Source organism: Dendropsophus ebraccatus, chromosome 14, assembly GCF_027789765.1.
Source record: "Dendropsophus ebraccatus isolate aDenEbr1 chromosome 14, aDenEbr1.pat, whole genome shotgun sequence".
NCBI classification, from domain to species: Eukaryota; Metazoa; Chordata; class Amphibia; order Anura; family Hylidae; genus Dendropsophus; species Dendropsophus ebraccatus.
The window spans coordinates 60,030,932-60,044,276 of NC_091467.1; the positions used below are offsets into that span (position 1 = coordinate 60,030,932).

At 40.3% G+C, this 13,345-nt stretch overlaps 2 protein-coding genes across 2 annotated transcripts; both read left to right on the forward strand.

Moving 5' to 3' along the window:
- The first annotated feature begins 649 nt into the window (after positions 1 to 649).
- Positions 650 to 4,422, forward strand: LOC138771889 (uncharacterized PE-PGRS family protein PE_PGRS24-like). Its single transcript, XM_069951892.1, has 2 exons — positions 650 to 764; positions 1,799 to 4,422. The coding sequence occupies exons 1-2, from the start codon at positions 650 to 652 to the stop codon at positions 4,420 to 4,422; spliced, it is 2,739 nt and encodes a 912-aa protein (XP_069807993.1).
- Positions 4,423 to 5,711: 1,289 nt separating this feature from the next.
- LOC138772631 (keratin, type I cytoskeletal 9-like) lies at positions 5,712 to 11,138 on the forward strand. The gene is made up of 6 exons (XM_069953155.1): positions 5,712 to 5,790; positions 7,100 to 7,204; positions 8,192 to 8,329; positions 8,927 to 8,975; positions 9,503 to 9,563; positions 9,645 to 11,138. Exons 2-6 carry the CDS (start codon positions 7,113 to 7,115, stop codon positions 10,982 to 10,984), a joined length of 1,680 nt encoding a protein of 559 aa, XP_069809256.1. The 5' UTR covers positions 5,712 to 5,790; positions 7,100 to 7,112; the 3' UTR covers positions 10,985 to 11,138.
- The last annotated feature ends 2,207 nt before the right edge of the window (positions 11,139 to 13,345 follow it).

A 13,345-nucleotide genomic window follows, 5' to 3' on the forward strand; every position in this document is an offset into this window, starting at 1 on the left:
CACATAACAAAAGATTTTCATATACGTATACTCCCAGTATATGACACATAACAAAAGATTTTCATATACATATACTCCAAGTTTTTAATACATATGCCTGATTCTAAACCACCCAACCGCTGAGCATGGAGAGGAAGAAAAAATATATACATCAACAAATTGAATATACTGCCTTTCATATAACTTAACATAGGAATCACAGCTTTCAATACTTGGAACCGAGGGTGTAAGCTGCCCACAGCCACTGATCTTTTATATAGAAATGAATGTGCACACAACCAATTGAGCTAAAATTTGGTATCACCCCTTGCTTGTTCATTGACTCCAGAAGGTTTGCTTTAATAATTTGAATTCATTGAAGCTTGATCCAAATATCACCTGTTGTATTACAGAAGATTAACTGAGATCTACTGTAAGGGATGTGTCTGGTAACATCCTTGATTTCGGGTTCCAGTAATAAAAAGCAGAACTGTGAATGCAGCTCTGAAGTGATACATTTACATATAATTAGTTTAACATAGAATTAAATAAAAAACATGGATATTCTCAAAACTCTAAAGGTGGTAAACACACGTTGTATGTAATTTATTATAACCTCATGTAGTTACTAATGCTACTATTATATTATATTATCTTCCAGTGCCAAAGGATGACGCTCTTCTGGAAAATGCTGCTTCTTTGCAGCTTTGCCATTCTGTCTCATAATGTTGTCTTTGCAAGACCTGCAGCAAAGGTGTTTCCAGCTGAAGCAATGTCCTGGACAAGTAAGGAACTGTACTCTGAGTTATAGACATAAAACCATATAAAAGCACTCTATTCTAGCACTTTTGACAGCAGCACTCTATTCTAGCACTTTTGACAGCAGCACTCTATTCTAGCACTTTTGACAGCAGCACTCTATTGAGTACTGATGCACGGTCTCCACCTTGACACAATAGGTAAAAGCTGTTATGGTCCTACAGCCCTATTGATATCTAATGGAAGGGGGTCTGTAAATATGAGCAGCCCAGTGTACAGTATATAGCTGGTCACAAACTTCCCCCATAATCCCGTGTGATTCCTATGAGTTTTAAAATCAGACTTACTGCGATCAGTTTCGTTTTAAAAAGGGGACCTATAAAAAATGGGAGGGCTCACTGTACAACCCTTCATGAAAACTCCCATCAAAATTGTGGCCCTTATTCTAGTCCTAGAACCTGAACCCACCATGAGTATTAAAGTGGTACTCTGGAGGGAAAAAAAACGTTTTTAAAATGGTGTCATAAATTACTTCTATTTAAAGTAAAAATCTCAAGTCTTCCAGTGCTTATCAGCTGCTGTATGTCCTGCAGGAAGTGGCGTATTCTTTTAAGTTTGACTTTCTGCTGTCACCTCTGTTTGAGTCAGTAGAGCACTAGAGGTTTCCTATTTTGATTTGCTGCTGCTCTGGACAATTCCTGACATGGACAGAGATGGCAGCAGAGAGCATTGTGTCAGACTGGGAAAAATAAACCACTACCTGTGGGAAATACTGCAGCTGATAAGTACTGGAAGTCTGGACTTGTTAAGTAATTTACAAATATGTAGGAATTTCTGACACCAGATGACTTAAAACATTGTTTTACTCCGGGGTACCCCTTTAAGGCTGAAAGGTATGATACTTAACTGCAGTCAAACTTGAATTATTATTGTTATTATTATTATTATTATTATTATTATTATTATTATTGTTGTTGTTATTTTAATAGATTTATTTGGAAATTTATCAGACCTTTAAATACTCAAAAAATAGTACTTTATTTTTATTTTTTACCCACAGGCAAATCCTCACCAAATTCTAAGAGCAAATCTGTAGCATCCTCTAGTTGGACTATGTCTGACAGTATGAAAGATGGAACAATGGTGTTTGAGGGACCAGGAACTACCTGGAGCAAATCCACCAGCTGGACTTCATCAGGCATGAAAGATGGGGCTATGACATTTGAAGGATCGCCTGATGTACAATGGCAATCAAACAGCTTTGAATCTATGGAACCACAAGAGTTCAGCTGGAGTGTAGCTGATGGGGGAAAGAGTTTTTTCAGTAGTGGTGCTGGTGGTGCTGGTGGTGGAAGTTGGTCTTCTAAAGCAGGATATGAAAATTCTGAGTCTTCAAACTGGGTTATGTCTGGAGAAAATACTGTTATAGAAAGTGATCATAACTCTGCTGGTGGTGCAGCCAGTGCTGAGAATAGCAAGGGACAAAAGGGAAAAGAAAAAAAGGGTGGAATAGGTGACATAGTAGGAGGGAGCAAGCATAACAGCAAGCATAAAGACCCCAAAGATTCAGAACACACAACTGGTGGGAAAAAAGGTGAAACTGGTAAAAAAAGTGGTGGTCTTTTTGGTGGATTGACCGGAGGACTCACCGGAGGACTTTTTGGAGGTGATGGACTATTAGATGGAGTTATTGATGGTGATCTGACAGGAGGACTTCTTGGAAGTGAAGGGCTAGTAGGTGGAGTAGGTGGAGCTCTTGGTGATGGTTTGACAGGAGGACTCCTTGAAAATGATGGATTGGTCGGTGGGGCTCTTGGTGTTATTTTGACAGGAGGACTTCTTGAAGGTGATGGACTAGTAGGTGGAACTCTTGGTGTTGGTTTGACAGGAGGTGAGGGATTGGTGGGTGGAGCTCTTAGTGTTGATGTGGTAGAAGGACTTATTGGTGGCGATCCATTAGGAGGGGTTCTTGGAGATTATGGATTATTGGGAGAACTTTTTGGAGATAAGGGAGTAGTGGGAGGATTAATTGATGGAGATTTCTTTGGAGGGTTTCTTGTAGAGGATAAACTATTGGAAGGCCTTCTTGGAGACAAGGGATTAGTGGGAGGAGTTCCTGGAGAGGATGGATTATTGGAAGGCCTTCTTGGAGACAAAGGATTAGTGGGAGAAGTTCTTGGAGAGAATGGATTATTGGAAGGAGTTCTTGGTGGTGATATGTTAGATGAACTTCCTGGTGGCAATTTGTTAGAGGGACTTCTTGGAGACGATGGATTGATGAGTGGAGCTCTTGGTGGTGGTTTTCCAGGAGGACTTCTTGGAGGTGATGGACTAGTAGGTGGAGCTTTTGGTGGTGATTTGACAGGAAGACTTCTTGGAGGTGAAGGGCTAGTAGGTGGAACTCTTGGTGTTGGTTTGACAGGAGGACTTCTTGGAAGTGAAGGGCTAGTAGGTGGAGCTGATTTGACAGGAGGAATTCTTGGAGGTAAAGGGCTAGTAGGTGGAGTAGGAGGAGCTCTTGGTGATGGTTTGACAGGAGGACTCCTTGAATATGATGGATTGGTCGGTGGGGCTCTTGGTGTTGGTTTGACAGGAGGACTTCTTGAAGGTGAAGGACTAGTAGGTGGAACTCTTGGTGTTGGTTTGACAGGAGAACTTATTGGAGGTGAGGGATTGGTGGGTGGAGCTCTTGGTGTTGATGTGGTAGGACTATTGGAAGGCCTTCTTGGAGACAAGGGATTAGTGGGAGGAGTTCCTGGAGAGGATGGATTATTGGAAGGCCTTCTTGGAGACAAAGAATTAGTGGGAGGAGTTCTTGGAGAGGATGGATTATTGGGAGGCTTTCTTGGAGACAACGGATTAGTGGGAGGAGTTCTTGGAAATGAGGGATTATTGGGAGGAGTTCCTGGTGGTGATTTGTTAGATGGACTTCTTGGTGGCGATTTGTTAGAGGGACTTCTTGGAGACAATGGGCTAATAGGAGGTCTACTTGGTGGTGATTTGTTAGATGGACTTCTGGGAGACGATGACCTAATAGGAGGTCTACTTGGTGGTGATTTGTTAGATGGACTTCTTGGAGACAAGGGAATAGTGGAAGGAGTTCTTGGAGAGGATGGATTATTGGGAGGCCTTCTTGGAGACAAAGGATTAGTGGGAGGAGTTCTTGGAGATGAGGGATTATTGGGAGGAGTTCCTGGTGGTGATTTGTTAGATGGACTTCTTGGTGGCGATTTGTTAGAGGGACTTCTTGGAGACAATGGGCTAATAGGAGGTCTAGCTGGTGGGGATTTGTTAGATGGACTTCTTGGAGACGATGGATTATTGGGAGGATTACTTGGTAGTGATTTATTAGGAGGGATTCTTGGAGAAGATGGAATAGTGGGAGGTCTACTTGGTGGTGATTTATTAGGAGGAATTCTTGGAGAAGATGGAATAATGGGAGGTCTACTTGGTGGTGATTTATTAGGAGGAATTCTTGGAGAAGATGGAATAATGGGAGGTCTACTTGGTGGTGATGTATTAGGAGGAATTCTTGGAGAAGATGGAATAGTGGGAGGTCTACTTGGTGGTGATTTGCTAGGAGATATACTTGGTGGTAATTTGTTAGAAGGACTTCTTGGTGGTGATTTGTTATCAGGAGATATGTTGGGAGGTATTCTAAACACAATCACAGGACTTGGGTAAGTATTGTTACTATTATGAAATACACATAATAAGTCATGTAAATATTGTAAATGTATTTATATTGTTTCTTCATATTATTATAGCTTTACATTGTCCACCAATACCTCCCCCTCCACTTACTTAAGAACCATGTCCTTACTCCTTTGTTTTTAAATGAGCCTTCATCCCCACCATGTTGGCAAAGTACATGGATTCTACTATTTAGTTTACTATCGGCACTTCATAGATGGGCAGGGTCTTTATTTTAAATGGGATGTGAATGCTAGATTCAGGAAGGTGTGAGCCTGATTTACACCCCCTATGACCCCCTTATAATTATACCCTTTTGAGCCTATCATCATTAGAAGGATAGGTTCCAACCACTCCGACTATTTAGGAAAGGGTGCAGATAATCAACCAACCAGGAAATGGAGGGGGGGAGTAGAATCAAAATGAACACAGTATTGGAATCAGAGCACCAGAGCATATAAAATGGTCCTCTTTAAACCAAGTAAACCATAACCTTCATAAGAATGCATCATTCACACATTCATTTATTTGGTTGTGTAAGCATGTTAAGGACACTATAAGGCTATGTTCACATGCAGTTTTTAATTTTTTAATTGAATTTAGTAAAGACATTGAAAGGACAGTAAACACCCCCCCCCCCCCCCCCCCAAAAAAAAATGTGTATGAATGACAAAAAATTAACGTCCGTTCTTTGCAAAAGAGGTTCACAAAAAGTTGCCAAGATCTTGATTTTGACGTCTGCGCAAACAACACCCGTTATTTAAGACACTGTGTGCATTGGGCGTCCGTCATTCCATTGACTTCAATGCATTTCATTGAGGTTAATTAAAATGCGGTAATAATGGACGTCGTATTAAAAAAAAAAAAAGCGGACGTCTTCTCTTTCTTTTCTTTTTACTTGTGAATATAGCCTATGGTAAAAGCAAAATATGACAGTAAAATAGGTATAATCTAATAATGTGCTACATTATAGTCTATGAAAAAATAAATGTGTGTGCATACATTGTAAAACATTATTTTTTAAAGTTTTATAAGGTGTGCACAGTCATTTTCCCATAGACAGACAGAGAACTGAGCAGAATGATGTATCACTTACATTGTTCTGTGCAGCTGATGCAGATATGTCCTCCTGAATAACATGGACAATAAGTAGTCCTCTCCATTATGTGCATGAGCCCAGTAGTCCTGAATATTTATGAGAAGCAGAAAACTCCGCCCACCAGCTGCTGATTGGCAGTTATCTATCCATGCTCTGTATAGGTAGTTTACTGTCAATCAGCAGCTGGAGGGCGGGGGAGGGGTGTGGCAAGAATCCTATTCTCCTGCATATTAGGAGAACAGCTGAACTTAATTATTAAGGTAATACACCGATCTGTTCAGCATTTCTGTCACTAGTTTATGCTGCCCTCATTTAGGCTATGTTCACACTACGTATGTTTGAGGCTGTATAGCAACCAAAACAAGGAGTGGATTGAAAACACAGAAAGGATCTGTTCACATAATGTTGTAATTGAGTGGATGGCCGTCATTTAATGGCAAATATGTGCTGTTATTTTAAAACAAAGGCTGTTATATTGAAATAATGGCCGTTATTTACCGTTATATGGCGGACATCCACTCAATTACAACATTATGTGAACAGATCCTTTCTGTGTTTTCAATCCACTCCTGGTTTTGGTTGCTATGAAGACCTGACATGAGGACCAAATACAGCCTCAAATATACATAGTGTGAACCCAGCCTATTAAGGTGACATATTCCCTTTAACTTTATCTTCTGTTTATTTCCTTTTAATTTTTTCTGCATATTAACATCAGACATCTTTAAAGGGGTACTCTGGAGAACAAAAATGTTTTTTAAATTAAATGGTGCAATACAGTTCTATAGGGCTGCGTTCACACTACGTATATTTCAGTCAGTATATTTCAGTCAGTATTGCAACCAAAACCAGGAGTGGATTAAAAACACAGAAAGGATCTGTTCACACAATGTTGAAATTGAGTGGATGGCCGCCATATAATGGCAAATATTTGCTGTTATTTTAGAACAACGGCTGTTATATTGAAATAATGGCCGTTATTTACTGTTATATGGCGGCCATCCACGCAATTTCAACATTGTGTGAACAGATCCTTTCTGTGTTTTTAATCCACTCCTGGTTTTGGTTGCAATACTGACTGAAATATACTGACTGAAATATACATAGTGTGAACGCAGCCTTACAGATTTGCAAGTGACTTCAAGTCTTCCGGTATCAGCTGCTGTATGTCCTGCAGGAAGTGGTGTATTCTTTCCAGTCTGACACAGCGCTCTCTGCTACCACCTCTGTCCATGTCAGGAACTGTCCGGAGCAGGAGAGTTTTTTTTTTTACAGGGAATTGCTGCTGATCTGGACAGTTCCTGACATGGACAGAGGTGGCAGAAGAGAACAGTGTGTCAGATTGGAAAGAATATACCACTTCCTGCAGGACATGCAGCAGCTGATAAGTACTGGATGACTTTTTTTTTTTGGATGAATTTTTTTTTTAAATAGAAGTAATATACAAATCTATTATTTCTCTCTCTCTCTCTCTCTCTATTTCACAATAATGTATGTAGAATCTTCATCAGTTTGGATTGTGAAAAAACAATATGGGACTTATCTTACCTTAATCATCTTATCTTACAGAGCCATTGATATTATGTTCCCATCTATTAAAATAACCCCAATGGAAGAAGGGCTTGGATTTATGATTGAATGTAGAGCCAAGGTTGGCGTAGGTGGTGAAGGAGGGTAAATAGATTTTTTTTATACATGTATAATATGAATAAATGCCATAAATTGGGTAGGGAAGTAAGGGACGTTTTACATGAATAAAAGCCATAAATTGGGTAGGGAAGTAAGGGACGTTTTACATGAATAAAAGCCATAAATTGGGTAGGGAAGTAAGGGACGTTTTACATGAATAAAAGCCATAAATTGGGTAGGGAAGTATGGGACGTTTTACATGGCCTGACTTTCACTGCAAGTGAGTGCCGACCAGTGAGATCAGTGCTTGATTGGAAAGCCTTTATAAGCCTGGATGGTTAGTGCGGACGACAAACTTCATCAAATTACCCTCACATAGAAGTTTAGGCTATGTTCAAACTACATAAAAAAAACCCACCGTATTTCATAAAACCGGCCGTAGCTGCCCAAACTACGGCTGTTATTTCACAAATAACAGCCGTAGTTTGCGCAACTACAGACGGTTTTATGAAATACGGACGTGTTTTTTACGTAGTGTGAACATAGCCTTACACAGTAAGATGTGCGGGTGACTATCAATGATTTTAATGCGCACACATAAGACTCGATCGGCCGGCATAAGGGAAATCTGGTTAGGGGCTGATCCTTGGCCCTTCATCATAGAATGCGTTTGTTTTTGGTTACGTATTTGTGGTTTCATCCTAAAAGGGTGTATTAAAGGAGAAGTCCTTCAAGGGGATTTTTTTTTTTAAGAAGGCATGGGCAGGGGGTACATAAAAACAAGCTTAACTCACCTCTCCCTGTGCCTCTCCAGATCACCGCTCTGGGATCTTTTTGCAGCCAATGTCATGACCTGGTGGATTGACTGCCCGCTCAGCCAATTAGTGACTGGGGCGGGACGCCAATGCAGTCACTGATAGGCTGAGCGGGCAATCCATTAGTCAGGAAGGCATTTTCCCATTCATCGTGACATCATCAATAATAATTAAACTATATATTATGTTTTCTTATCATATTATTATTCCTTTATAGGGGTCTAGGAGACCTTCTCCCAACTGTTGAAGTTGATATCGAGCTTAAGGTCCTTATAGAGGATAATGGTTCAGGCCCTCAGTTGGTAGTCGACGAGTGTGCAGCTATCTTTACCGGAATCAAAATGAAGGGCTTGATGTAAGTTACTTGGCGTAAGACTCAGAGGCTACTTATGGCTTCCAAAGATCCTATTTTGAGTTTGTTGATTTAAGTATTGATTATAGTATACTAAGCTCCGTTCACTTCAATGGAAATCAGATACAAAACCTGTTGCCAAACTGGAGACAAGAGAAGGGCTGTCTCTGGAAGAAAGTGGCCAGTGTAGAGCTGGATATCCTCTTTAAATCGGGAGCATCCAATCACAACAGGTTCTGGAGCTAGAGCCATCAGCCTCTCCAAGCAGGACACACCTGAATGTGACTAAACCTTAAAGTAAGATCAGTCCAATAATTAAACATGGAAGATTGGGGGGGGGGGGTGTCTTTCCCCATTGTATATACCCATGTATAGCAGCCTGCATTCTATTAACAGAGGAGGGGGACAATTAGAAATGTAATGCATGATACGACCCTGTCCACCAAGGCAGAAGCCACTGCTTGTAAGTAGTTTTTCAGTTCTAGATCATAGAGATGGGTTCTAGGTTAGGGTATATGGTAAGGGGTGGAAAGATGTTTTACTATCTAGGTAGTAATAATAGTTACTGTTTACGTACTCATTGATAACTTTTTGTTTTAGGGTACTTGATATTGGAGAAGGCATGGTCCATGGAATGGCACCCGGTCTTGTAAGTACAAAAAAAAAAGTTATTTGTGAAGCCAATAAAACTTTTACTATCATTTTTGTCAGTCTAACTTTTGCTTTTGGGATACCAAGAAGCCATTTTGAATCATTATCCGAGGTTAACCAAAGTCTAGCTATGATTCTGGCATCAGTCTTTTCGATCAATGCTTTAAACCCCTTGAGGCTATTTTAGAACTTTAGGAAGCTGACATTTTTGTTGTTTTTTTTTCACACAGAATTTTCAGATAAGGGCTTGTTTTTTGCAGGATGAGTTGTACTTTTTAAAGGCGCCATGTTGGAGACATATCGGGGCTGGTTTACTAATGTGCTTCCGTCAAAAAAGTGTCGGCGTTGTGTTTATTTTTCCTGACGGGTTACTGTTCCGCCTTATCATGCCAGAAACCCTACACTCCTTTTATTTTGTGTTTTAAACCCCAAAAACGGGTGTCATGTGTGTGTCCTTTAAAACCGGCTACAACCAACATAATCATAATCATACTAACATATTAATCTTTTTTTTTTTTTTTACAGATATGTCCATTATTTGAGATGGCTCTTGGCCTGTTGAACACAGCTGTTGGAATGGCTGGCAGTAGGTTTCTTACAGTTTGTGTGTAGTTGACCTATTAGAGTTCATTTATATATTAATTCCTTTCAAAATGTTCCCTTTCAGGCTTTTTACCTATAGACGTGCTTGGAGGTATGCTCGGTGGTGGTGGTGCAGAAGACACAGAAAACCCCTTGACTGGTGGATTACCACTACCCCTTGGAGATGATATTCTTGACTTAGGGATGCTAGATGGTCTAATGGATATACCTGGAGCTCTTGGAGACGATATGCTTGACTTTGGAATGATAGAAGGTCTTATGGATATCCCTGGAGCTCTTGGAAACGATATGCTTGACTTTGGAATGATAGAAGGTCTTATGGAAATACCTGGAGCTCTTGAGGATGGTATTCTTGATTATGGAATGATCGATGGCATTATGGAAATACCCGAAGACCTAGTTGATTCTATAACAGGAAATCTTGGGGATATGTTTGATATGGTAGATGTTTTAGATATGGACTCTTTAACAGAAGAAATAAGTGATATAATAGATGGAATGGCGGAGGGGATAGATGAATTATTGGATAACTTTGACATGATTGAGGTAGCTGAAGAATTAGTATCAAACATAAATGATGCCATTAATGATGTAGCACAAGGACTGGTTGAGGAGGCATTGGAAATAGATTATGTTTCAGGAGTAGTTGAAGACATAATCACTAATAGTGATTTTGTTGAGGCACTGTCGGATATCGTGGAACAAGGCATAGATATGGACAACATTGTTGGCGATGTATCTGGATATGTAATTGATTTTGATGAAATAGAAATAATAGATGTGTCAGCTGAAGGGTTTCAAGGAGGCCAAATGGTAGATGTAGCAGAACAGTCCATAGGTGAGATAGCAGGAGGCAGCTATGAAAGTGGATTTGATGTAGATGTAGCTGAAGGGATATCTACTTTAGGGATAGAAGGTTTCCAAGAGCAAGGTTCCGAATGGATTGATTTTGGCTATGCAGTAGTGGATGATATTAGTGAAGCAGGCATGGAGTTTGGTAGCGATGCAGGTTTCTTTGACATAGATGGAGGAGTTATGTCAGGGATGAGTTTTGATGGACAAAGTACTGAATGGGAGATGACAGGAGGTAATGGAGAGGGAATGACTGTGTGGTCCGTTTCAGGAGGTGATGGTGATATGGGACAAAATAGCGGTAATTCAGAATATAAATGGAGTTCAGGTGATCAACAGAGTGGAGGTGGATGGGAATTTAGTGGAGGAGACATGAAGAGTGGAGGAAGTGGAATGCAATGGGGAGACCTAAAGAGTGGAGGAAGTGAATGGCAATGGGGTGGAGGAAATGGATATGAATGGAGTGGAGGAGACCTACAGAGTGTAGGAGGTGGAAATGACTTAGGTGGGGGTTTAGGAGGTTTTGGTAGCTGGAGCAGCTGGAGCTATTAAACAGCTGACGAGAAATTCTATAATACAGAAAAATCTGAATGGTCTTATGAGAAGCAAATCTTAATGTGACTGTAATTACACATATTTAATTCTACTTTCTCTATAAAATTCAATGTTTCTGTGGAGCATGTGAATAAAACCACAAAAGTCTTATCTGTCCTTTTATGAATTGTGAATTCACTTGTCTCACCGACTTCTGTTCTGATCAAAAATAAATTTCATTTTCAATAAAATTCTATTGCTTTGCTTTTTTTTTTTTTTTTTAATAAGAAAACCTGCAAAAGTAAAAACTAATGGGGGGTGCCAATAGTCTACCACCATAGGTCAAACTTAAATATGAATAAAAGATAATGGATCTACTAACCTTAAAGGGGTTGCCTGACATTTGGTATTTTTTCATATATTGCTCCTGGGGCTTATAAAACAATAAACATCCAATGCTTTCCTCTTCTGGTGTTACCGGTGTCCTCTTCTGGTGTCCTTTTCTGGTGTCACCGGTGTCCTTTTCTGGTGTCACCGGTGTCCTCTTCTGGTATCGCCAGTGTCCTACGCTGAGTGCAGAGCCTCCACTTCCAAGACAAACTCATCTTGGGAATTACAGCTCCCTCAGCCAATTACCGGCCACAGGGCTGTCCCGTCTCAGTCAGTGATTGGCTGAATGGGCTGTCACTCCCGAGATGAGTTTGTCTCGGAAGTGGAGGCTCTGCAGTCAGCAGGGGACACTAGCGACACTAGAGAAGGACACTGGGGGAGCGTGGAGAGGAAAGCATAGGACGTTTATTGTTTTGTATGCACCAGCAGCAATATAATAAAAAATACCGAACGCTGGACAACCCCTTTAATAATGTTGCGCTAGTATAGGCACAACATTATTATGCTCATATAACTAAAATGCAGCACTGCCTTTTAGACTCTGGATCACAGTTCAATTAAAGGTCTGGAATAAAGATACTTGACAATATAGCCTGGACACAGCTAGATTGGCAAGTGTATCAGGCTCAACTCAGATAGCTTTCGGTTTACTATCCCAAAACGTAACTTCACCTTTGTGGGATTAAACATAGTATACCATCCAGCAAAAGGTTTCACTCTTTGGTCACTCTTTGGCACCATGTAAGCACTGTGCAGGCACTATTAGTCCCTATGGGATAGTATGTCACCCGGCAAATGGTTTCGCTCTTTAGTCACTCTTTGGCACCATGTAAGCACTGTGCAGGCACTATTAGTCCCTATGGGATAGTATGTCACCCGGCAAATGGTTTCGCTCTTTGGTCACTCTTTGGCACCATGTAAGCACTGTGCAGGCACTATTAGTCCCTATGGGATAGTGTAACCGGTTGCTTTTGATAATAGTCTGAGAAGGCTATAACCACACAGATTTATAGAAAAAATAAGAGATTTATTACAATACTTAGCTGCAGTTACAGATGGTACAGATGCATAGATGTTCCTTCCACAATGAAATGGGGAGCCCCATTGTATATTATGGACTAATATACACCCATCTCGCTCGATGACAGGGTGCTGGGCACCTTCCATCCATGGTCCCAGCTGAGGCTGACTAGAAGCTACATATCCACGATCTTTATAGTAAGTTTGGGTGGGGGGTGATGTGCTTCCAGAAATGTCTATGTAGACCACTGATGACCATGAATGGAAGTTTCCCAGGCTTTGTACATGTTTATCAAGCAAAATGTGGTTGTTCAATTTCAGCTACATGCATTTGGACAATAACAACAACTGTGTCCTCCAATGTTGACACTACTGGGGAGGTTTATGGCCGAACAGTTGACATAACAATACATCTACCTATTCCCATGCACATAGCTAAATACAAACCAATCCCACTTACACAGCCAGCTAAGATAGATAGATGGATAGATAGATAGATGGATAGATAGATAGATAGATAGATAGATAGATAGATAGATAGATAGATACAAATAAGACATGAAAACACTACATTCCTTCCTATCACATGAATAAGACACTTTAACAATCTGAAATAAACCCATCCGGTTACACTCCACCCCTTGTCTTATTGATGTGATTTAAGGAAGTTACAAAACATTATTTGTGATGTCATAGATTTGGTATCATCCTCATTTGAACATGTAATTATTCACATACTATTCTCTTCATTTTATACTTCACCTCCTGTTTCTAAACCTTTGTGTAATAAACTAAACGTGAGACCATGACAAGTACATATCAGTAATGACACTTCCCTCCCCTTGGTCCATAATGGACATGAGGTTGCTGTAGGACAAATAGTGTATTTCACTATTTCTTATTTGTCTATCACAGAAATTACCTCGGCACTGACTGAACTAAAAACCCAAACTGGAAAAGACTGGTGTG

Bases quoted from the DNA above. Each gene is read 5' to 3' on its own strand.
- LOC138771889 (XM_069951892.1), top strand. From the start codon at position 650: ATGACGCTCTTCTGGAAAATGCTGCTTCTTTGCAGCTTTGCCATTCTG. The intron at 765-1,798 runs GTAAGGAACTGT...TTTTACCCACAG, and splicing joins TGAAGCAATGTCCTGGACAA to GCAAATCCTCACCAAATTCT.
- LOC138772631 (XM_069953155.1), top strand. From the start codon at position 7,113: ATGTTCCCATCTATTAAAATAACCCCAATGGAAGAAGGGCTTGGATTT. The intron at 7,205-8,191 runs GTAAATAGATTT...ATTCCTTTATAG, and splicing joins GGCGTAGGTGGTGAAGGAGG to GGGTCTAGGAGACCTTCTCC. The intron at 9,564-9,644 runs GTAGGTTTCTTA...GTTCCCTTTCAG, and splicing joins AGCTGTTGGAATGGCTGGCA to GCTTTTTACCTATAGACGTG.